The sequence below is a fragment of the Corythoichthys intestinalis genome, chromosome 21 (assembly GCF_030265065.1).
Source record: "Corythoichthys intestinalis isolate RoL2023-P3 chromosome 21, ASM3026506v1, whole genome shotgun sequence".
Lineage (NCBI taxonomy): Eukaryota > Metazoa > Chordata > Actinopteri > Syngnathiformes > Syngnathidae > Corythoichthys > Corythoichthys intestinalis.
Window position 1 is genome coordinate 26,730,651 of NC_080415.1, and position 26,675 is coordinate 26,757,325.

General features: G+C 37.3%; 2 protein-coding genes across 4 annotated transcripts in view; both read right to left on the reverse strand.

Moving 5' to 3' along the window:
- The window catches only part of si:rp71-1c10.7 (tumor necrosis factor receptor superfamily member 12A), a 20,140-nt gene extending 8,378 nt beyond the window's left edge, over positions 1-11,762 (reverse strand). The window contains exon 1 of the mRNA XM_057825355.1: positions 11,542-11,762. Within this exon, the coding sequence (XP_057681338.1) occupies positions 11,542-11,623 (82 nt within the window). The 5' untranslated portion in view covers positions 11,624-11,762. The remainder of the gene's footprint in view (positions 1-11,541) is intronic.
- A 1,084-nt stretch (positions 11,763-12,846) lies between these two features.
- Positions 12,847-26,675, reverse strand: part of LOC130909187 (E3 ubiquitin-protein ligase BRE1B-like) — a 40,844-nt gene continuing 27,015 nt past the window's right edge. For 2 of the 3 annotated variants that reach the window (XM_057825352.1, XM_057825351.1), the window contains exon 20: positions 12,847-25,507. In XM_057825352.1, coding sequence (XP_057681335.1) covers positions 25,331-25,507 — 177 coding nt within the window. In that variant the 3' untranslated portion in view covers positions 12,847-25,330. The remainder of the gene's footprint in view (positions 25,508-26,675) is intronic. The other variant, XR_009061711.1, reaches the window with a different exon arrangement.

Consider the following 26,675-nt stretch of genomic DNA (forward strand, 5'->3'; position numbering starts at 1 on the left):
CAGCACAACAGGTGTAATTACAATCAAAATTCATGGGTAGTGCTAATTCTTCAGTTACTGTTCTAGTTGTTTCATTAATTGCTAGTACGGTATTTCGTAACACTTTATTTGACAGTGGCGCCATAAGACTGTCATGAGACAATCATAATTACGACATGACACTGTCATGAGCATTAATTAATGCTCATAACATATGTTGAATGGATGTAAAAAAAATCCCAACTGGACATAAATGGAGTTAGTGACATAATTTGCCAGATGACACTAAATGACAACAGTCATAAGCATTCATTAATGCTCATGACTGTGTCATGTCATAATTATGATGGTCATATGGCAGTCTTATGATGCTGCTGTCAAATAAAGTGTAACATATTAACCCAAATAAATCAACAAATAAGCCACACTGGACTATAAACCACAAGATTCAAAATGAGGGGAAAAAAGTAGCGGCTTCTAATCCGAAAATTATGGTTTTCTACAGGTCCGTGTCGTCTTGATTGAAACTTATCTTGTGTACATGTTCAAGATTTTCCTTAGCCGTCTCATATTATTCCTACTACTTTGTTTTTAATACAACTACATATAATCGAGTACAACTACAATTACTCTTGCTAAGTTATCACCTGTACTATTACAACTCTTTTCCACCACTGTCTTAAATTCTTACGTTTTCTACAGCTAGACATTTTCTTGCTACAACTACAATTTTCCCGATCCGATTGCTTTTTTTTTTTTGCTCCCGATTCAATTCCAATCATTCCCAATAATTTTTCCCGATCATATACATTTTGGCAATGCATTTAAGAAAGAAATGAATAAAACTCGGACGAATATATACATTCAACATACAGTACATAAGTACTGTAGTTGTTTATTATGACAATAAATCCTCAAAATGGCATTTACATTATTAACATTCTTTCTGTGAGAGGGATCCACCGATAGAAAGACTTGACTTTGTATATTGTGACTAAATATTGCCATCTAGTGTATTTGTTGAGCCCAAATGCATGATGGGAAGTGGAACGATGATTGTGCGTAGTGCGACCTATTGATATATCTTCTCTGCGTTGGGAAATAACATAAAGGTGTTAAGAAAAAGATCAATTGCTACCTTGCTTCCCCACATTGCTTCCCATGATGTTTCTAATCATAGGGAGAGGGATTGGAAGGCTTTAGCCTATTTAAAAAAGGCTCCAAAGGCTGCCAAAATTCACTCTACTCATTTTACGCTGCCTTTTATCTCTCTATATACAGTAGCTAAAACGGCGCCATTACAGATTGAGCGCGCCAATGCGTGAGTGGGTCGTGGGGTGCATGCATTAATTGCGTTAAATATTTTAACGTGATACTTTTTTTTTTTAATTAATTACCGCCGTTATCGGGATAAATTTGATAACCCTACCTTAAGCTTAAACTAAAGACTCTGGATGAGTGTAACATATTATGTCTGTAACGTTAAATACAATTAGAAAACGATTTCATTAAAAAATATATATATAATTACAAAAAAGGCATGGCCGATATTTTTTTGCCGATTCCGATACTTTGAAAATGACGTGATCGGACCCGATCGATCGGGATGCCGATCGATCTGGACATCTCTAACAACTACCCTTTACTCTTGCAGCAGCACAAGTTTACTTCTGTAAAACTCGACTTTATCATCCCCTATAGTCTTACATTTTTCCGACAACCACACATGACGACAACGACAAGTTACTCTTGCTACAAGATTATTTTCTGCAACTGTCAATTTTTTCCTACATATACACTTTCTCGAGTACAAATACGTTACTCGTCTCCAAATAGATTTAATTTTCCTCAAGTCTTACATTTTTCCTACAAGTACACATAATCTTGCTGCAATGACAAGATTATTTTTTACAATTTTGTTTTACATTTCTCAACTTCACGCTATCTTTCTACAGCTACGTTATCGTATGTACGACGTCAACTTGATCTCGCTACAGCAAGACTCCAAGTCCTCAACTACAAGGTACGTTGGCACCAAAGTTTTGCCCTAAATTTGACCCCCTCGTATAGCTCAACTCGCTAATACCTAAATACATTGTCTTCCATAACAACAGGAAGACGTCGCAGATGCAAAAAATACTAACCGCTTTGCACTTCCAACAGTATTTGTCATGCAGATAAGCCGGCCTAAACAATAGTGTCTCTTTCTCTCTCGCGACCTTCCAGTTGACGTCATTCTTGCTGACTCACCCCCTCGCAATGCGTCTCCTCGGCACCGCCGAGATAAGACGACACCTAAATGACTCGCCTATTGTTACATCGAACAGTTACCATTGACGGTGCTAGACGTCCAATCCATTGTAGCTATTTCCGCTGTGAATTTCAATGCAGTTATCTCGAGTAGACATCCGATCCATTTGAAGCGGCAGGGCTTCAAATGGCGGGATGTTCATTCATTCACACCCTCCCGTTTCAAATGGATCAGACACGTACCACCGTGAATGCTAACAACTGACTTATTTGTTAGCATCATCACCCTGTCAGCGGGAAACGCTTCATTCGTCAAGCTAGCTTTTGAACAGGAGCTGCTTTTCAAATAAGTAGTTGTGACACGACCGAAAGAACAGACTCAAAAGACGCTATAAACAAAAAAGACCACCTCATGAGTTAAGAAAATCGTGAGTAAAGACAGTGACACTGACTCTTCATTTCACGCTAACCATGTGGCGCACTAGTAAGCTAGGTACACTTGTACCTAGAATGCACGAATGTTCATTCGCTGCCACCAATTGCTAATAACCTGACTTTTAATTTTTCAATTGGTTTCAGAAATGGCTCATATGAAAGCTAAGACCCTCCCAAATGATGTTGAATGTACAAAAATATATTTCATAAGATAGGGTGACCAAACATCCTCTTTTGCCCGGACAAGTCCTACTTTCACGTAGTATCCTCCTTTTCCGGGCGGGTTTTATAAATCCATAAAAATGTCCGGTTTTTATGATTTTTCACGAGACCAATTTGAAGAGAATCCCTCCGGCCGCTGGGTGGCAGCAGTTGACATGGCTCCTACTAGAAGGGAGGGAAGGAGTAGTTCTTCTTGTTTTTGTTGGCAGTTTACCCCTATCATGAGGCATTACTGCCATTTACTGGGTTGATGATTTGGCCACAACGCCTGCCCAGTTGTTAAGTTTTTGACGATAAATACGTAAATAATGGCAACTGTTGACTTCTGTCGGAGCTTTGACTGTAAAATCCCATTTGATGTCGCATCGTTGCGCTGCCGATGATTGTAAACTCATTTTTGCCTCAGCTAGCTATCAGTAAGCTAAAACATGCAAGGCATTATGGGAAACGTAGTTTTGAACTGCTACGTTTGGAAACATGCTGGTTGAACAGTTTGTCAGTTTACTTCGGTTATTGGATGTGTGCAATCTAAAACATTGAATGAGAATATCAATTGAATGGGAATAAGAATTTGTCAAGGACAATTGTCGTGATAGTAATTTATAAAAATGTTTAGTTGGCACATAGCCTACTGTGTGTATGTGTATTGACTGGACTACATTTCCATGGGTCTGCATTTTTTACATATACATATACAGTTTAATATATATATATATATATATATTTTTTAGGCCTTAATTATTATTATTATTATTAATTTCAAACTGCATTTTCCCATCCAGAGTGAGGGGTCACACTTTAAATATATTAAAGTGATATAGGCATCTTTGAGTGAACTTTGAGTAAAATTCAAGTATCTTGAGGCCGGGCTGAGTGTCCTCTTTTTTGGAAATCAAAATATGGTCACCCTATCATAATATAAATATATAAAAAATTTGGGGGGGGGGGGCTATTTCGGTTTTTCACCTATTGCGGCGGGTTCCGGTTCCCATTAACCGCGAAAAACGAGGGATCACTGTATTCACTATTCAACTATTCAAACTAGGAACTATTTTCTCCACTAGAGGGCACTCATGCTCTTTGGACAAATGATGCTTCCTTTCTGTAGATTTTTTTTCTCTCGGAGGAATTCAATGATCCCCCCCCCCCCCTTTGGTTTAATCAATGTGGTTATGTAATATGTTATAGTACAGTACAAAAACAGTTCATATGGATAATTTTGTGCTGAGAAAAAATTACAAATTGTTAATTTTTATTAACAAATCAAACATCATAAGCAGTTACTCATTACTTGAGTATTCTTTTCACCAAATACTTTTTAAATTGTACTTGAGTACATTTTTTGGATGACTACTTTTACTTGAGTAATATTATTTTGAAGTAATGCTATTCCTTTTTGAGTAGAATTTTTGGCCATTATGCCCACACGCTAACCACGTGGAGCACCAGTAAGCTAGGTAAGTAATCCTTGAATCTAGAATGAACGAACGTTCATTCGCTGCCACCTTCCCACTTCAAGTGGTTTGGGCAGCTGCGCCATGAATGCTCACAAACGACTCGTTTGTTAGCAAAGCCGCTTCATCTTCACTCTGTCTTAAACGCTTTAATCATCAAGCTAGCAATTGAGGAAAAGCTTCTTTTTGAGTAAGTAGTTACCACAGGACCGCAAGAAAGGACTCATGGGCACGCAACACAGATGCAATAAACAAAAAAAAAAAACAACACCTTGTAAAATCATGAGTAAAGACTGCTGACTCACTGTTTCACGCTAATCATGTGGCGTGCTAGTAAGCTAGGTCCAAGTAGTGCTTTTTCACGCGTAGGCCCAAAAAAATGTGACTGGCAGAATCGGAACCGCGGGAATGCCCAAGGTCACCAGCGGGAGGACGCGTAGGCGTGACCCCGGAGTGACCCGTGTCGGCCCGGCAACGAGTGGTAACACCGCCGCCACAAAGACGATGCATCCTAGCAGTCGTCTTTTTTTTTCCCCCCTAGAATCTGGCGCCCGCCGCTTTTGGCATTCCTGACGTTGGGGAGTCGCGTCGTTTTTGGGTGTGGGGATGTTGCGTTTTGTCCTAAAACACAGGCGGGGTGGGGGTCGGGGGGGACGGCAGCTGATGTCCAGATGTGGGAGATGGCCTCACGCTGCTCCGACAGGCTCGGTGTTGGGGTGGCGGCAACGAACACACACACACATGCACATGAGAAGGGACTCGTCAAAGCATGAGGAAATGATCTAAAGGCGAGCATGTTTTTCTATCAAGCTTGCTCGGATTCAACATAAACGCTTAAGAAAACAACTCCGGGCTTTGGATGAAGTCAACTCGGAGCGCAAAGCTGCAAGGATCAAGCTGTGCCGTACGGACAAAATGTAATAATGAAATATATCCTGATATAATATTTTTCCTTAAAATGACATTGCAAGGAATTTAAGGAAATACAACACAGTGCTTCAAGTAACATTCAAGAATGCTGAATGTTAGCCAGTAAAAGTAGTAAAAAGCAGTAGGATCTTGCCATTCAAACATGTAGAGGTTTTTTCTCTGCTCCGTATAGGTTTATTTAAAATGTCAAATGTCACAGGTAATTTGCAGTTTGAATGGACTTCATTCAAATGAGTTTAAGAGTGCAAATTTGACTGCAAGTCGTCAGGCATCAAAATCTGTGAAAAATTCTACAAAAAATAACTTGCTTGAACACATTTTATATAGGCTTAGTGTTGTAATGTGAGGTTGATTTTGAAACGTGATATATTTCGCTTTTGACATGCGTTTTGTAATAAATTTCTCATTCAGACGCAAGTTTTTATACATCAAAAACATTTTTGGGGGGGGAAAGAACTTACTACACATTGTTGCATTTTTTAATCTTAAAAAAATGCCTTACTGTTAGGGTTGTTCCGATCATGTTTTTTTTGCTCCCAATCCGATCCCGATCGTTTTAGTTTGAGTATCTGCCGATCCCGATATTTCCCGATCCGATTGCTTCTTTTTGCTCCCGATTCAATTCCAATCATTCCCGATCATTTTTCCCGATCATATACATTTTGGCAATGCATTAAGAAAAAAATGAATAAAACTCGGACGAATATATACATTCAACATACAGTACATAAGTACTGTATTTGTTTATTATGACAATAAATCCTCAAGATGGCATTTACATGATTAACATTCTTTCTGTGATAGGGATCTACGGATAGAAAGACTTGTGACTTTGTATATCGTGAATAAATATTGCCATCTAGTGTATTTGTTGAGTTTTCAGTATATGATACTGTAGGCATGCCCAAATGCATGATGGGAAGTGGAACCATGACTGTGCGTAGTGCTACCAATTGATATATCTTCTCTGCATTGAGAAATAACTTAAGGTGTTAAGAAAAAGCTCAATTGCTACCTTGCTTCACCACATTGCTTCCCATGATATTTCTAATCATAGGCAGAGGGATTGTAAGGCTTTAGCCAATTAAAAATACGCTCCAAAGACTGCCAAAATTCACTCTACTCATTTAACGCTGCCTTTTACCTCTCTATATAGGTAAAACGTTGCCATTACAGATTGAGCGCGACAATGCGTGAGTGGCTCCTGCAGCGCATGCATTAATTGCGTTAAATATTTTAACGTGATACATTTTTTAAAAAATTAATTACCGCCGGTATTGAGATAAATTTGATAACCCTACCTTAAGCCTAAACTAAAGACTGGATGAGTTTAACATATTATGTCTGTAACGTTAAATACAATTAGAAAACGATTTAATTAAAAAATATACAGTATATATATTAAAAAAGGCATTGCTGATATTTTTTTGCTGATTCCGATACTTTGAAAATGACGTGATCGGACCAGATCGATCGACATCTCTACTTACTATACATTGTTGTTATTTTGCAGGAAAAAAAGCCTTCCAACACAGACAGTTGATGTTTTTGAAGACAAAAAGCCCTAATTTACATGTTTTTTTTTCGTATACCGTCCCTGACAAAAGACGCTTATCCATTTTGTAGAAACAATTGCTAGTAACCTGACTTTTAATTATTCAATTGGTGTCAGAAATGGCTCATATGACAGCTAAGACCCTCCCAAATGATGTTGAATGTGCAAAAATATATTTGTTTCACTGAAAAAAGATTTATCATTTAAAGAAGACATAAAGGTCAAATTTTGCCAAGACAAAAGTTTTGTCGCCCACAGAAAGTAGTGTGAAAATTGAACAAAAACTGTACTTCAAATACAAAAATATGTTACATAACATAAGCGAATTGAGTATTGGTGCTGTGAAATCCAGATTTAATGTTTTGTATGACATCCATGCGGTTCGGCAAGGATTCATACAATTTATTGATGAGGTCATCAGGAGCATCAAAGAAAGCAGTCTTGCATGCCTCCCAGAGTTCATCAACATTCTTGGGTTTCGTCTTTCATGCTTCCTCTGTCATCGTGTTCATGTCTGGTGACTAGGCTGGCCAGTCCTGGTGGATCTTGATCTTCTTTGCCTTGAGGAACTTTGAGGTAGAGATTGAAGTATGCGATGGAGCACCATCCTGCTGCAGAATTTGGCCCTTTTTATGGTTAGGAATGTAAGAGGCAGCTAAGATTTGTTGATATTTCAGACTATTTATGTTGCCTTCCACCCTAGCCCATTATTTTGCCCCCACCAAACTTTAGTTTTGTGGCAAAAGGCGGATTTTTCAGATGAATCATCCATTGAATTACACCACAGTAGCTGCGAATATTGCAGGAGACCTACTGGAGCCTGCATGGATCCGAGATCACTCCGAAAACGGTGTTTGGTGGTGGTAAAATCATGGTCAAATCATGGAGAAAATGGTCATTTTTGAGGAAAAAATGCCTTACTGTACATTAAAAAAAATCCTGACTATTCATGGTTGTTTTTGGATGAAAAAAAAAAAGCCTTACTCAATGTGATCATTTTTTTTTCTTTTAGGGGGAAATGCCTTACTATAGATGGTCGTTTTTTTGCTGAAACAACGCCTTACTATACAAGGTCTTTTTTTGTTTTTTGTTTTTTTTTTTTGTCTTGAAAAAGCATGGTCATTTTTATAGGTGTTCATCATTTCTTGAGGGGAAAGAAAACATTTTCTATTTTAGGGGGTGGGAGGGCTTATACACATGGTCGTTTTTTTTTTGCAGAAATAAAGCGTTCCTATGCACAGTTGTTTTATTTTTGAAGATGGGGAAAAAAACCTTACTCTATATGGTTGTGTTTGGCATTTAAAAAAAGCCTTACAATACATGGTCGATTTTTTTTTAAGAAACAAAAGTCTTCCTGCGCCATTTTTTGGAGAAAAAAAAGCCTAACTGTACATCATCGATTTTTGAGGGTGAAAAGGCCTTATTATACATCGTCGTTTTATTGAGAGAAAAAGACCTGACTACATTTTTTTACTTACTATACATGGTTGTTTTTGGAGGAGAAAAAGCCTTACTATACATGGTTGTTTTTGGCATAAAAAAGGCCTTACTATACATGGTCAATTTTTTTTCTGAAACAAAAGTCTTACTGTACAATTTTTTTTTTTTTTAAAGAAAAAAAGCCTTACTATACATGGTTGTTTTTGGAGGAAAAAAGCCTTACTCTACGTGATTGTTTTTCTTTCTTAAGGGAATGCTCGGTTGTTGTTTTTTTATAGCGGGTGGGTTTGTATACATGGTCATTTTTTGAGGGTAAAATAAACATGACTTTTTTTTGCAGGGGATAAAACCCATGTACACATGAACATTTTTTGTGGAAAAAAGCCTTCCTATACACAGTAGTTTATTTTGCGGGTGAAAAAGCCTTACCGTACATGGTCGATTTTTGAGGCTGAAATGGCTTTATTATATACATCGTCGTTTTTGAGAGAAAAAGGCCTGACTGTACTTTTTTTTTTTTTTTTTAAGAAAAAAAGCCTTACTATACATGGTTGTTTTTGGAGGGAAAAAGCCTTACTATACATGGCTGTTTTTGGCATGAAAAAGGCCTTACTATACATGGTCTTTTTTTTTTTTTTTTTTTTTTTTACGGAAACAAAGGCTACAATTTTCTTGAAGAAAAAAAGCCTTACTGTACATGATCAATTTTTTTCAGGGCGTTAAGGCCTTACTACACATGGTTGTTTTTGGAGGAAAAAAAGCCTTACTATACATGGTCGATTTTTGAGGGTGAAAAGGCCTTATTATACATCGTCATTTTTTGAGAGAAAAAAGCCTGACTATACTTTTTTTTTTTTTTTAAGAAAAAAAAAAAGCCTTACTATACATGGTTGTTTTTGGACAAAAAAAGCCTTACTATACATGGTTGTTTTTGGCATAAAAAATGCCGTACTATACATGTTCAATTTTTTTTTTACGAAACAAAAGTCTTTCTACAATTTTTTGAAGAAAAAAAAGTCTTACTGTACAGGATCATTTTTTTCAGGGTGAAAATGCCTTATTACACATGGTCGTTTTTTGAGAGAAAATAGGCCTTACTATACATGGTTGTTTTTGGAGGGGAAAAAAAGCCTTACTCGATCGTTTCTCTTTTTAAGGGAATGCACGGTTGTTGTTTTTTATAGGGGGTGGGTTTGTATACATGGTCATTTTTTGAGGGGAAAATAAACATGACATTTTTTTTGTAGGGGATAAAATGCTTGTACACATGAACATTTTTTGTGGGAAAAAAGCCTTTCTATACACAGTAGTTGGTTTTGGGGGTGAAAAGGCCTTATTATACATGGTCGTTGAGAGAGGTTTTTGAGAGAAAATAGGCCTTACTATACATGTTTGGTTTTGGAGGAAAAAAAGCCTTCCCCTACGTGATCGTTTTTCCTTTTTAAGGGAATGCACGGTCGTTTTTTTTTTTAATAGGGGGTGGGTTTGAACACATGGTCATTTTTTGAGGGGAAAATAAACATGGCTTTTTTGGGGGGATAAAACCCTTGTACACATGAACGTTTTTTTTTTTTTTTCGGAAATAAGCCTTCCTATACACAGTTGTTGTTTTGGGAAGTGAAAAAGCCCTATTATACTTGGTCTTTTTTTTGGGGGGGGGGGGGCTTCCTATACATTTTTTTGAAGAAAAAAGGCCTAACATGGTCATTTTTTTGAGAAAAAAATAAGCCTTACTATACATGCTCGTTTTTTAGGGGGGAAATGCCTTACATGGTCATGGTTGTTTTTGCATAAAAACACCTTCCTATATGCAGTTGTTTTATTTTTGACGAGGAAAAAAAAAATACATGGTCTTACATGGTCTTTTTCTTAAAAAAAAAAAAAAAAAGCATGGTCGTTTTTTTTTATAGGGGTTCGTATACGTGGTCATTTTTTGAGGGAGGATTTTTTTTTTTTTTTTTTTGCAGGGGGAAAAAACCCCTTCCACACATATAGGGGGCGGGTTTGCACACATGGTCATTTTTTGAGGGGAAAATAAACATGCCTTTTTTTTTTTTGCAGGGGATAAAACCCTTGTGCACATGAACGTTTTTTTTTTTTTTTTTCAGAAAAAAAGCCTTCCTATACCCAGTTGCTTTATTTTTGAAGATTATTGCCATATTGCACATGGTTGTTGTTTTAAAAAAAAAAAAAAAAGGCTAATATATGGTCTTTTTTTTTGTGTGTGAAAAAAACGCCTTAGTATACATGCTTGTTTTCAGGTGGAAAATGCCTTACTATACATGGTCGGTTTTTAGGGGAAAAAAAGCCTTACAACTGATTGATTTTTATTTTTTATTTTTTTTTCTAGAAAATAGCCTTTTTAAAAATTAAAGCCTTAATATGCATTGTTGTTGTTGTTTTTGCAGAAAAATGCATTACTGTACATGGATTTTTGGGGGGGCGGGGGATCCCTTACCGATGGTTGTTTTTGGAGTGAAAAAGCCTTACTGCACATGATCTTTTTCTAGGGGGAAAATGCCTTACTATACATGGTCGTTTTTTTGCATAAAAAAGCCTGACTGTACATGGTTCTTTTATTTGAGGGAAAAAAGCCTTACTATGCATAGTTGTTTTTTTTTGCGGGGGGCTTGCTTTTTATTTTAATAAATGTGCTACTATACAGTTTGTGTTACTATATACACATTTTTTTCACAAAAAAAGCCTTACTTGTCTTTGCACCAAATTCATTCACTTAAAAAAAACATACAAAATTAGTTCCTACGGCTAAGATACACATTTCCAAGTTTGACGATTGCGATCAGTAGTTTCTAAATAAAGCCCGACAGACATCAACACAGAATCCAGCGTGTTATATCGTATGACAATGATGAAGTAGATCAGACCTTACACTTAAATCAAAAACGTGTCCAAAAAAATCCATATATCGTCATGAAATTGATTGTGCATCCCTAATACATATATATACATAGACACATAGTACGTAGTCACATGACCGCTCAAACGTCCATAGAATGAAAAAAACTTGTTTGCATCGTTCAAACATCATCCTCCATGCATTCTAAGGACTCTATTTCACTTTCCTCCCCGTGTCTGAGTGAGTTTCTTCGGATTGAATCTCAGTGTTGAGTCGGGAGCAAGCGGCGGGGGATGAAAATCAGGCCATCGGAATGCGGAACCGGTGGACCATCTAACAAGCCGGTGTCGTGGGCGCTTTACACGCACGAACGCACGCCAACTCGAAGAAGCCAAATGAAAAGTTAAATCATAACTTACTTTTTTGCGCGTACGCTCCGTCGAAAGCGCTTATCAACGCCAGGAACAATCCGCAAATTGCGGAAAAAGGGTGGGAATCCATCACGTGAAAGTGCAAGTGCGCACCTTTCCCTTGAATAAAAAATATAAGGATGAAAATGTGGCAGGGAAGAGCGACGAGCTCGGTGGTCGTCAGCGTGGAAAAGTGAACATCACGACGTGACTCACCGGGACCAGTGCGCTCGCTGCGTGTTTTTAACAAACTGGCGCACACGCCCACGCACGTACACGTGCACGCGCACGGGATGACTCATTTCCTATGCACTCCACACTGCTTCACTTCACTCAGGAAACTCCACCAGTGGATTTTTCGTGTCTTTTCCCACGATATGTTCACAAGTTCATAAGTGAACGTCCAAATGATATTTGAACGGATCGACATTTGCTTTGATTTTGAACATTTTTTACGCACGGGGGAGCGAGTGAGGGTCCTCGCGGTCTGGATTCAATCGTGTTCTCATTGTTATTACCACGCCTGACGACGTCATCCTCGCTGGCTTGCCAACACACGCAAGCAAACGAGGCGCACAACATAAAAAATAAAAAGTGATGACAGCCAATGGGGGAAAATTTCAATAAGAACTTTATGGAGTGAGCTGGAATAATAGGAAATCCCATAGTGATGTAGTTCGCAGTTTAATGTTCTAGGTGTGAATCTGGAAAATGCAATATGGATTTTTCATATACACCAACATTGACGTCGATAGACGTCCAATTTATTTTGGACTAAGAAGGTTGAGAATGACCGAGTGAGCTAAAGTATCAATACCATTTACGGCACTCTATGACGGACCATGATGTTCGAGCACTCCCAGACTAGTCCAAATGGATTGGACGTCTATTCCTGTCAATGGCAGCCAAAGACTTCACACTGAATATTCTCATAATTTTTATTAATTTTAATTTTTTCTTTCTTAACGAACGTTAAATACAGTAGTGTGTTTTTTTGGGCTGTCAAAATTATCGCGTTAACGGGCGGTAATTAATTTTTAAAATTAATCACGTTAAAATATTTGACGCAATTACCGCACAAGCCCCGCTCAGACAGATTTAAATGACAGTAGAATGAAATGCCTACTTGTTAATTGTGTTTTATGGAGTTTTGCCGCTCTCTGCTGGCGCTTGGGTGTGACTGATTTTATAGGCTTCAGCACCCATGAGCATTGTGTAAGTAATTATTGACATCAACAATGGCGGGCTACTAGTTTATTTTTTGATTGAAAATTTTACAAATTTTATTCAAACGAAAACGTGAGGGGTTTTGATATAAAATTTCAATAACTTGTCTTTTAAGAACTACAAGTCTTTCTATCCATGGATCGCTTTAACAGAATGTTAATAATGGTAGTGCCATCTTGTTGATTAATTGTTATAATGAAAAAATACAGTACTTATGTACCGTATGTTGAATGTATATATCCATCTTGTGTCTTATCTTTCCTTTCCAACAATAATTTACAGAAAAATATGGCATATTTTATAGATGGTTTGAATTGCGATTAATTACGATTCATTAATTTTTAAGCTGTAATTAACTCGATTAAAAATTTTAATCGTTTGACACCCCTAATTTAAATATATATATAAAACTGTAAATATCTTGCCTGGCACAGCCAGACTATTCTCACTGTATTTTTCAAACACTGTGAGAAATCGCTGGAACAGCGGTGAGTCTGGTATACCAGGCAAGTAAATATCTAACATTTAATAAAAAATTTCAAAAAAAAAAAAAAAAAACTAAAAATGTGAATGTTTAAATTTAATGGTGGAAAAAATAATAAAAATAACAGGAATTATAAAAAAAATTATATATATATATATATATATATTACAAAATAATACAGGCAACGTGAATTTTAAGAGTCCGTATGGACTGGACATCTATCGCCGTCAACGGCAGCCAATGACTTAACGGTTAACATTCGGAGATCAATTTTCGTAAGTTTATAAATGTTTGATTTTTGCTTACGTTTTTAATTTAAACTAAAAAGACAATGTTTTTCGTAATTTTACATTTTAAAAAAATATATACTTATGCCCCGATTTCTGTATATATAAACCGTAAATAACGTGAATTATATAGAACTCCAAATAGATTGGATGTCTATCGCGATTCGCCATCAATGGCAGCTAAAGACTTACTGTATTTATATAACTGGTTTTAAAAGCTTTAAATGATTGCGATAGAGAGCGTCAAATGCTGGCAACTTTTTTTAAACTGTCGTAGTGCTGCAACGATTATTCGATTAACTTGAGTATTCGATTAGAAAAAAAAGATATTAAATTTTGCTGCTTCGAGTATTCGTTTAATTAAAGTGGAGTTGTAATGGTTTGTATTGAAAGTGTTTGCATTTAGTTTTATTGATTTGGGTGGATACACTACCCTCTAGTCTTATTTCACGTGGCTGAATCCAGCTGCTCCCTGTTAAGATGAGTGTTAGCTAAATTTTTGTTTGAGCTAATATTTTTTTAAAGCATTCGTAAAATATATTTAGCTGTTTTTTTGTGGGAATATGTGTCTGAACCATTTATTAAGAGCATTGTAGAACAATTTTTTAAAGCATTTTATAGCATTTAAGCTAGCATACTTTTGCTATGTAAGTTAGCCAATTGTTTTTTTTGTTGTTGTTGTACATAGATCCTAATTTTTTTATACCGTTTGAGGCTCAGCTCAGATATTTTAGTTTTTTATGTTCCTTATCCGATTACTCGATTATTCGAACTAACTAGTTCATCGATTAATCGACTACTAAAATAATCGATAGCTGCAGCCCTAAACTGTGGTCAATTGTGTTAAAACAAAGCTATTGGAGTTATCGTTTGAGACATGAACGTGCATCTCATGCTACTATTAGGTTCGTTGAGGACCTAATATTTATTAATTAACGTGAATTTTATGAGTCCGTATGGATTGGACATCTATCGCCGTCAATGGCAGCCAATGACTTAACAGTTAACATTCGGAGATTAATTTTTGTAAGTTCATAAGTGTTTGTTTTTTTGCTTACGTTTTTAATTTAAACTGAAAAGACCTGTAAATGTTTTTCATAATTTTACATTTAAAAAAATATATATATAAATAAAAATACACTTAAAAAACTTCATTTGTAATAAAAGTAATTATCGTAAATATACCCTGATTTCTGCTCCAAATATATTGGCCGGCAATGGCAGCCAAAGACTTAACAGTAAATATTCGGAGATTAATTTAATTTTTAAATGTTTTTTTTTTTTTGCTTACATTTTTAATTTAAACAAAAAAAAGACCTGTCAATGTTTTTCGTAATTTTACATTTTTAAAAAATATATACTTGAAAATATTTTTTTTTAAATTTGTAATACAACAAAAATATCGTGAAAATACCCCGATTGCTGTAATATAAACCCTAAATAACGTGAAATATACATATAAAAATACATTATATATCATCAGTGTGGTTTTTGGCAGCCATTTTAATTTTTGTCTTAGTCTTTTGGACAAAAATATTTATTAGCCTTAGTCATATTTTAGTCATTTCAAAATGTGTTTTGTCTTTGTCTAGTTTTAGCCAACGAAAACTCAAATTTCGCTTAGTTTTAGCCGACAATTCTCACAATGTTTTCGTCTATAAACAAGTTTTAGTCCATGAAAAAATAGATAAAAGGTTTCCGACAATTTCGAATGAACATGACAGACGAGCACATAACTCTACAAGGACATCACCATTTTGTATGATTATAATACACACTCAGCAGGAAAACAGCACATTATTTGCAATTAACTAAACTCACCTGGACGCCACAAACTGTATGTAAAATGTTTTCCAAGAGTTAAGAAGACACCAAGTCACCTCGCTTAATATTAATGCTAACGCGAACGCTATGCTAACGCTACAGGTTAGTTTAGTGTGTGATGATCACTCAGCATAGACCTTTAAAGCAGTAATGTGAAGTAAGGTTTGCCAACCATGTTTTTGAATAATATCAATGGTTAAACATTTATAAGCATATTTTCGTTATTTTTTTAACGCAACCCTTCCGGATTCTTTGTTTAACCCATAGCAACGCCCTTGACAACGAAAATGCTTTTCTTCGGCAATCTTCGGAAATTACGTCACACCGGGAAGTGCGAGGGAAGTCCGCCATGGAACAGTATTGTTTGTTGCATTGCTTCTCGGTAAGATGCCACGGCGGTGTGTGGCGATGCTTTGTTCTCATTCAAACGAAAAGTTGTATGAGTGGCCAAAGGATAGCAGGGAACGTAAATGGACATCTTTCGTTCGCACGAAGCAAATGAATTTCACGCCATCATCGAGTAGTGTTCTCTGCTGCAAACTCTTCGAAGATGCCTGCTTCCTTAACCGGTCTGCTTATGATCAAGGATTTGCCAAAAAGTGTGATTTTTGGATAGATGACTGATGACTTTGTCAAAGCAGAGCTGCCAACTGTTGTGGAATGTACAGTAGAAGCTAGCGACGTTAGCCGAAAGCCAACTTGTGGCAATAGTCGTGGCACAGTTGTTGTTGTGTTCGCTAGTGTTACGTCCCAAGGACGGCTCGCGAAGGGCGTAACATAAAACGAGCCACACAATTTCACAAGTGGCACAAAATTTACACAACCATCAAACTCGCAATGAATATGTACAAAATGTAAATGAAGCGCGGCTTCAGGGTAAGCCCAGGCCAAAACAACAAACAAAAGGAATCTACACTTGAACCCCAACCGCCAACTAAACCCTGATCATGAAAAAGAACTAAGAAAAGACAGCCACTAACCTAGCTTCTTACGCTAAAAAAAAAACAGGAGAAAACGGGTTGAACAATAATGGCGACTTACCCCTTCTTGCATCAGGGCTCTTATTTACAGTGGTGAACAAAAACGATCCAATAACGAATAAACACAAAAGACCTCACCGAAAAAGCAGGAGTGTATCAGACTAGCTATCAAATGCAAACGAGCGTGAATGGCGAGCAAACAGCTGGCGAGGAGGACCGCAGCAGAATGCTGTCAAATGTGAGCGTTGACAGCTCAAGTCCCGCAGTGAATCATGGGAAATGTAGTCTCGGGACAACACTGAAGTGGTGCTTTGTAATCTGTTCGCTTGTGTGAAAAAACTACATTTCCTCACGCCATTAGACGCCACTTCCTGCCGATAGCCCCAGGAAGTGTAGTTAGCTGGTAGTACGAGGCGAGGCAGAGATGAGCGAGAAGCAAAACTTCGCGGTCGAATGTGGCGGCAGTCCGCTATTATTTTGTTTTCTTATTGTTGCCACAATAAAGTGGAATGTTTAATTGTGACCCTATTTGGCATGTTATGAAATTACTTCACATTACAGCTTTAAAGGCTAAAGCAACATGGCGTATCTAGCCAAGACAAGAAAGCAAAACTTAGCAAGCAGTACCTGACAAACATGTTTCACAAAAGGAGCTTGGAATGGCACAGCCTTTAAGTTAGCATGTGTGTGCGGGGGCTGGGGGGAGGCGCAACACGTCACATGAGTGCCAAGACCAAACACAGCTAAATGTGTGCTAACTACACATATAATAAGAAAATATCCCATATTGTGAATTTATGACGGCAACTATGGCAAATTATCATCTCATTCTAATATCATCAGACGAAAACTGGGATCCATCTCGTTACATTTTAGTCACGTTGGACGTCTATTGTCGTCTTTGAAAAATCTTGCGTCAATTCAATCACTGCCAGCCAGATCTCTTGACTGCCATTCCTCCTAAATCCAAATAGTTTGGACATCTATCGCCATCGATGAGTGATTTTTGTTGTTGTTTTTTTTTTTTAACTAGCAAAATACACGGAAATTTCAAATTGATTGCAGGTCTATCACCGCGAACAAGTTTAAGTTGTGTTTAACGCGTTTGGTAGTAATACATGACTAGAAGTAACGCTAAAAAGCTGTTAGCATCTATTAGCGTCAAATATTTATTACACTAATTAGCCAATGGTGAGTGAACTTGTGACTTTGGAATATGTGCGTGTCCCTGACGCAAAATGGGGGTGTTGCATATTAGTGTCCGGGGGTCGGGTGGGGCCTCCTGCAATAACAGCAGTGTGAACTCATGGCTGTTCTTGTCACAGCACACGCTTTGCACTCCAAACATCTGGAGGTGTGAATTCATAAAATGTAAGTGGTCCATGCTAAAATTAAACTCCATTCTCATTTTTGTTGTGTAAAATTAAGATAAACTTGTTTTTGTTTTTAGATCCAATCAGATTTCATCTTGAATGTTGTCACATCATGTGTTGTCATTCACACCGAATACCATTAGGATGAGTAGTATCATTTTGCTGTTTGTTTTGGAGATTGTACCAATGTTGACCACTAGAGGGAAGCACAATTTAGTTGGAGACTAAATTTGAGTGAATAAAAACAGGAAGTGCTTTAGCTCATGCTAGTTTTTGTGACTCAACAAAGATGTCATTTTGTTTTCCTTAGTAAGATAATTATTTTGAGATTTCTGCCCAGCAACAGCAATGTTATTGGTTAAAGATTTGGAAGGTTGCAAGTTTTCAAGTGTTTTGAACTTATGCTAGCTTTTCCTAGCACACGGAAGCCTTTATATGAATACTGTATATTTTTCTTTTACTTGAATAGACGTTACCCTGAAATGCAATAATTCATGGCAACGACCATGTTATTGAACGAAGATTGATTCAGAAGAATAAATGCAGGAAGTGTTTCAACTCTTAATTGCTTTTGCTAACTCAGCAAGACTTTTTTCTTAATTTACGTAAAACGTCATTTCAAATGTGATAATTTTCCCCGGCTACATTATTGGATAAAAATAGGCATAAAAGCAGTAAGTTTTTGTTAATTTTGCTAGTTGCTAGACGCTAGTTCAGGAATGACCATGTTTCAGCGCCATTGACGGCAATACATTTCCAATCTTCCCCTTAACAGTTTAAATAGATTGGAAGTCTATCGCCCCTGTAAAGGCGCAGGTTTTTTTTTTTGTGTTGATTTTTTTTTTTTTTTTTACAAGCCGACATTCTAACAAAGTCTCCTGGAACGTTGATCTAAGTGTTCCCAAATGCTGAATTAACTCTTTTTTTCCCTTCCCTCTCAGCAAAGTCTGGAAGCGTTCCCGCGCAACATGGTGCGAAGCGCCTTTCCCACAAGTTCTAACGTCAAACAGACGCGAGCCAAGCGTTCACATCGTCGATCGAGGCAGGAAAAAGAAGTCTCATCGCATTAATGACGGCTGAAGAATGTCCTCGCGCAGATGTTTTTCTACTCGACCTTTAGGACGACCCGGAGCGGTGCGAGGGCCGCCCATATGTGCTGACTTTCCACTGCTGTGATTTCATACAGTAATGAGCCACTATAAGCTACAGATGTTGTGTCAAACTTGCATGGCGGCGCCATGGCAACGGTCTGAACACACACACACACACACAGGAACAAAAGCATGGAACACAAAACAAAACGCACTAAATGCAGACACTATTACACATTCGTACATGAAATGAAAAACACCAACAGAAACAAACGTGACACCACACCCGCAAAACAGATGTCCATACAATATACACGAACAACACACACAGAAACAAAAGTATAGATGCACATTCAAAACAACCACACACAAGTAACCCAGATGCACCACAAAACATCCATGTAAAATACACACAGAAACAAAAACAGGCCAACAAAAAAATACAAAGAATAACCACAAAACGCAAACACACCTGCAAGAAACACACGAAATAAAAAAATATGCAATCACAAACATGAAAAGTAGACCAAAAAAAAAAAACGTATGCCATCCATCCATTTTCTCCCGCTTATCCAAGGTCGGGTCATGATGGCAGCATATATATGGCGGAAAACACTCAGGTGACTTGAAGTTCCGCTCCGAGACCCCCAATTTAGCCAACTTTCAAAATTGTCGGATATGCATCTGCGATACATCATTGGAAAACTTGAAATCTCAATTTTCTGGGGGAAGAAAAATTTTGAGCAGGAAGGCATTTTTTTTTTTTTTATGTTTTTTAAACAGCAAAACCCTATCTGGAGGTGAGAGCACGCGAGAACAGAATTACAGACGCCATGACTTTAACGAGATATTATCGCATACTTTGTTTCGATCCAAAAACTCCATGTAGCATGTATCACCGAGTGTCAAGACACAGCTGTGAATGGCCACAGCTGGATTTTTGGGGGATTTTATGGGTGAAACATGGTAATATAACAAGGGTCGCGATGCAGAAATCGCAGACATCAAGGAGTGATCGAGATTTTCTTTTTCATATATTTACCCTTTTAAGCGTTTTTTTTTTCAACTTTTTTTTGTCTGGATCAATTATTTATCATCGAAAATATCGGAGAAAATGCGACAGTAACAAAAAAAAATCAATTAAGCAATAGTTATGAAGTACATATCCGTGACTTTTTTACAGACGCCATTTTTTTCATTGTGACATAATGTGTTTAAAAGCTTAAAATATGTGAGTGAATAATTTTTTAAAGTTTTTTTTTTTAAACGAAATAGGAGACATCAATGAATGATTCGAAGCTAAAAACGACAGACATTTTGAATAATAAATATTAGAGATGTCCCGATCACGTCATTTTCAAAGTATCGGAATCGGTAAAAAAATATCGGACATGCCTTTTTTTAATATATATATATTTTTTAATTAAATCGTTTTCTTATTGTATTTATTGTTACAGACATAATATGTTACACTCATCCAGAGTCTTTAGTTTAGGCTTAAGGTAGGGTTATCAAATTTATCCCGTTAACAGCGGTAATTTTTTTTATCACGTTAAAATATTTGACACAATTAACGCATGCGCTGCACGACCCATTCACGCATTGTCGCGTTCAATCTGTCATGGCGCCGTTTTACCTATATATAGAGCTAAAAGGCAGCGTAAAATGAGTACAGTCAATTTTGGCAGGCTTTGGAGCCTTTTTTTAATTGGCTAAAGCCTTACAATCCTTCTCGCTACGATTAGAAATATCGTGGGAAGCAATGTGGGGAAGAAAGATAGTAATTAATCTTTTTCTTAACACCCTATGTTATTTCCCAATGCAGAGAAGATATATCAATTGGTACCACTACGCACAGTCATGGTTGCACTTCCCATCATGCATTTGGGCAGAACAGTTAAATGGCTACAGTATCATTTACTGAAAGCTCAACAAATACACTAGATGGCAATATTTAGTCACAATATACAAAGTCACATTTATCCTTTAAGAATTACAAGTCTTTCTATCCGCGGATCTCACAGAAACAATGTTAATAATGTAAATGCCATCTTTAGGTTTTATTGTCATAATAAACAAATACAGTACTTATGTACTGTATGTTGAATGTATATATTCGTCCGAGTTTTATTCATTTTTTTCTTAATGCATTGCCAAAATGTATATGATCAGGAAAAATTATCGGGAATGATTGGAATTAAATCGGGAGGAAAAAAAAAAGCAATCGGATCAGGAAATATCGGGATTGGCAGATACTGAAACTAAAACGATCGGGATCGGATCGGGAGCAAAAAAACATGACCGAAACAACCCTAATATCGTTTTATGGGTTGGTTGAAACAAGCGGTTGCGCGACGTCTGTAAACGGGGGTTTTCAGGGTAAAACGGACAAATTAAAGCTAGTTCGGGGGCTTCATGTGCCATGAATCTGCTATGGCAGCATATAGACATATTGCTCTACCAAACACGACAGTTGTTTTAACTTAAAATACAGCAGTTTCTTTTAAAGAGGAGTGCAAGAGCAGAAACTGCTTTTTCAGTCTTGTCTGTGTTTTCCGCCATATATAATTTTTTTTTTTTTTTTTTTAATTAAACACTAAATAAAACAAAATTTGCAGCCATAACAGAAAACACAAATACACACTGAAGACTAAACATGGACACAAAATGCAAACGAATGTCCAAGATGCACTGGAACATGAAATGAAAAACAACACAAAATACAGATGCACACTTAAAACTAAACAAAAGATGCACACAAAATGCAAACAAACTTACACCCTGTCACATGAAATGTCAGAAAACAAAAATCCACATACAAACCTGGACCATGTACTATACAAAATAAAACAAAATACGCACAAACAACACAAAACACACACATATGACTAGACGTGCCAGTTACCAGTTTCAAGGTATACCGTAGTATGAAAGTGTCACGCTTTCAAAACCACTAAAATTTTCCGTCCTACCGCTCCTACGGTATTAGCAAATTTTATGTCCAAAAGGTAGAAATCCCTCGCTTGGAGCAGCAGGGCTTACCTCTCTCCCTCCGGTTGCTGCTCAGTGAGTCAGAGTCAGCTGTGCTACACGATGGCTGGAGGAGATGAAACACCTGCATTTTTCCACGACCAAAGAAAACAAAGTCGTTGGTATGGGAATACTTCGGCTAGAGAAAAGTTACAGACGGCCGAGGCTGAGAACCAACAGACATGTAAAACATGTTTGCGGAGGGTGGCTGCTAGAGGAGCCAATACCTCCAATATGATTTTGCATTTACATGCCCACCTGTCGCTTTATACAAAATTAAAGGTCAGTAAATGCTGTTATGAATGTTTCCTACCAGCTACGAGAGTTAACTCCAGCGGTTTAGTGTGTCTAGCGGTGCTAAATACGGAAATTGCACAATAATTCACTGATTTTGTTCTGATGCTAATAATGCTGAGCTTTGGCTGAGGGTTTAGGCTCTCCTAAAGGACTGCATTTATTTTAATTTTATTTAGAATATTTCAATACACTCATGTTTCAATATGCTAATGTTGTTTTGAAAAATAAAAATCCTGTTCAATGGAAAATACTTTTTTTTTTTTTTTTTAAACACCCAGACATCTAAAAATAACACATTTTAGAGCTGTAATTGCAGTACTGTGATACAGTGAAATTTTTACTTAGGGTTATCATACCGTCAGAAACTAATACCGGCACATGCCTACATGTGACAAACATAAAAACAACACCCACACACATGCAACGCAGATTTACATTCAAAATACACAAATCTGACAAAATACATGCCGGGAACAAATATGAAACCTACGCACTAGGAATGACCCGAGCCGATCACGTAATCGGAGATGGGCCGATTGGACCATTTTTCAGAGGGTCAGAATCGGGTGAAAAGGATCAGGTTTTTAATTAAAAAATATATATTTATTAGGGCTGTCAAAATTATCGTGTTAACGGGCGTTAATTAATTTTTTAATCACGTTAAAATATTTGACGCAATTAACGCAGATTACCCACTCAGACAGATTTAAATAACAGTACAGTGAAACACCACTTGTTAATTGTGTTTTATGGAGTTTTGCCGCCCTCTGCTGGCGCTTGGGTGCGACTGATTTTATAGGCTTCAGCCACCCATGAGCATTGTGTAAGTAATTATTGACATCAACAATGGCGGGCTACTAGTTTATTTTTTGATTGAAAATTTTTCAAATTTCATTAAAACGAAAACATTAAGAGGGGTTTTAATATAAAAATTCTATAAACTGTACTAAAATATTTCTTTTAAGAACAACAAATCTTTCTATCCATGGATCTCTCTATAACAGAATGTTAATAATGTTAATGCCATCTTGTTGATTTATTGTTATAAAAAACAAATACAGTCCTTATGTACCGTATGTTGAATGTATATATCCATCTTGTCTTGTCTTTCCATTCCAAAATAATTTACAGAAAAATATGGCATATTTTATAGATGGTTTGAATTGCGATTAATTGCGATTAATTACGATTAATTAAATTTTAAGCTGTAATTAACTCGATTAAAATTTTTAATCGTTAGACAGCCCTAATATTTATGTTTTTCTGCTTTGTGCCCGTACAGCCTATCACAGCCTCTTCCTTCGGCTGATTTTCTTGGTCAGCAGTGCACTGGAGTTTGCTTGTTAAAGTTAACGATGATTGATGGGTTTGTAGCTTTGATCTGGCGAGTGAAGGCTCGGCAGCGCTACGATCAAAGGCACAAATGTGTTAATCATTGTTTAGTCACTCTTCGTTGTCGAGAGGCGGTTCTTAACAGTTTGAGCGTCAAAGCGTGAGTGAATTTGAGTGGGCGCACCCATATGAATTGTATGAATGGTAAGGAGAGTGATTTAAGTCTGGCATTAAAGGTGATGCTATGAAAAATAAGAGTGCACCTACATTTTGTGCTGGTAAAGTTAGGTGCACCAATCCAACCAATGCAAAAAGTAAGTGTGCAGCCTTGGCAATATACACTCGCCGGCCACTTTATTAGGTACACCATGCTAGTAACAGGTTTGACCCCCTTTTGCCTTCAGAACTGCCTCAATTCTTCGTGGTATAGGTGCTGGAAGCATTCCTCAGAGAGTTTGGTCCATATTGACATGCTGGAATCACACAGTTGGTGCAGATTTGTCGGCTGCACATCCATGATGCGAATTTTCCATTCCACTAAATTCCAAAGATGCTCTATTGGATTGAGATCTGGTGACTGTGGAGGCCATTTGAGTACAGTGAACTCATTGTCAGGTTCAAGAAACCAGTCTGAGATGACTCCAGCTTTATGACATGGCGCATTATCCTGCTGAAAGTAGCCATCAGAAGTTGGGTACATTGTGGTCATAAAGGGATGGACATGGTCAGCAACAATACTCAGGTAGGCTGTGGCGTTCCAATGATGCTCAATTGGTACCAAGGGGCCCAAAGAGTGCCAAGAAAATACTCCCCACACCATTACACCACCACCACCAGCCTGAACCGCTGATACAAGGCAGGATGGATCCATGCTTTCATGTTGTTGACGCCAAATTCTGACCCTACCATCCGAATGTCGCAGCAGAAATCGAGACTCATTTAATGCCTATAGTAAGATTATGACCATTTCATGAATAATTGAAGTCCAAATCCTACATTGTGCACCTTTAAATTGCGGAGATAAAAAAGCGGCATTTGTCCAATTAATCATTGAATTGTCCGAATAATTGATTATGACAAAAAAAAAAATTAGTTGCAGCCCTGAGGTATACACAAAAACACTCACAGATGACAGTAACAAACTTGAAAATCACACACAACTCAATACACACAAAAAGCAAACGAACTGACAAGACACCCACACATGAATAAGAACTCTAATTAAAAACTAACCACAAATAATCATGAGAACCACATAAAAACATTCACACAAACAACCAGACAAAAACCAGACACATACAGGGTAAAACAAAAAACACAGATGGCAAAACACATTGCACGCAAACAAAAACAAACACACGACAAAGACTCCCAACACATTCACCGAAGCACCACTGTAACGTGCACGCTCGCAAAACACACCCATAGAAACATACATAAACAAAGAAAACACACACATGCTGGCAATTTCACAAAAGGTGATGCAAACCCTGTCGTATGCCCGGGCCGCGTTCCAAACTGTCTTACGTCTCTGCGTGTTTATTATCCCTCCTGCAGTCGTTCCATATAGATCGGGTGATGTCAACCGACGCGGGTGTCGTGCTCTATAAATTACAAACACACTCTCCTCCGGTGTCACTATTCGCGGGAAACTAACATCGCTAATCTGTTTTCATTTCCTGAAGCTAAGGAAACGCTTCAAGATGTGCGGCTAATTCGGAAGGACACCACCACGCTAGCCAAGTATGCTAACAACGACCGTTTATTCAACTACAAATAACACTCAGTCACTATCTGTTTGGTCACGTTGGTCGACGGCGCGTTTCAAAAGTGACGAAATCCGGGAACGCGCTCATCTGGTGTTTTTTTTTTTTTAAGTTATGTAGATGCGGTGAAAGTCGTTAGCGCCGAAGGCACAGTTGCACTTGGGGCACTTGCGCTGCCGCGTGTCGTAGCGCATCTTCAGACATTCGTAGCAGAAGACGTGGAAACACTTGGTCAGCACCGTGTCTTTGTCTCGCGTGTTGCAGCACGGGCAACGCAGCTTGGCCTAGAAACGCAAAAAAACACAACTTTGACTCGCTCCTACAGCAAATAGCGCTTAAAAGTTGGACGCGCTAATTGTTTTATTGACAAAACTAGAAATTAAAAGTCACGTGGTATGTGTTGTGGTAGTTAGTCAAATTTAGATTAAAAATTTACATTGACGGCGAGAGCTGTCCAATCCATGTTGTCAACATAGATTGGACGTCTATTGCTATCAATGGCAGCCAAAGATTTAATATAAATAAATAATATATAATAAATATTCTTTGTTTTTTTAAGTATTAAAATGTTTAGTCATTTATTTTACATTACAAAAATGTGTACAAATGTAAATATAAGTTTTATTTAAAAATGTTTAAATAAAAAAAGCAACAAACGAACAAAAAAACTTACCTATTTTCAATATGTTATTTATATTTTAAATAAAAGCTAAAATACAGGTAGTCCCCGGGTTACGAACGACTTCCATTCCTACGCTGGCGATGTATCCGAATTTCCGCTTAAGTTAGAATTAACCCTTCAAATACCCCTAAATCTCAAAATAACTATCCAAAAACATGTGTTATACGTTGTTATACTGTCCTATGCAAGATGTTGGGGCTAAATCCTAGCTAACATCAAGCTATGATGCTATGATATCTTCCTCCCCCTCTCTCACTCAACTGTACAACTTCTTCGTGGGAGCAAGTGCGCTCCTCGTCATGTGTGCGCTCTTCTTCGTGTGAGCAAATATGTTCTTCTACATGTGTACATGCGTTCTTACTTGCATGCGGTAGTACTACTTGCTCTACGCTTCCTGCGCCAAAATAAAAGCATGCATCCCAAAACAAAAGTCAACATTAGAATCAAATACACATTTTGGGCATTTTTGTCATACTAATAAAATAATGTAAAAAAAATAAGATACTGTTGAGTAAAATAAGGTACTGTTTATGCGACAAAAAAACAAAAACAAAAAAACAAAAATAACAATGGAGACTATAAACAGCAGGTGAGACTCCAGCGTTGTAAAGTCACGCAAATTGGGAACGTCGTAACCCGGGGACTAAATGTAGGTACTGTAAATATCATCTTATGTATTTTTTTTTTCCAGTTTCAAATTTTTTTGTAATTAAAAATGGGGAAAAAACACTATCTTTTTTACTTTATTAAAAGTTTTTTTTAAAAATGTA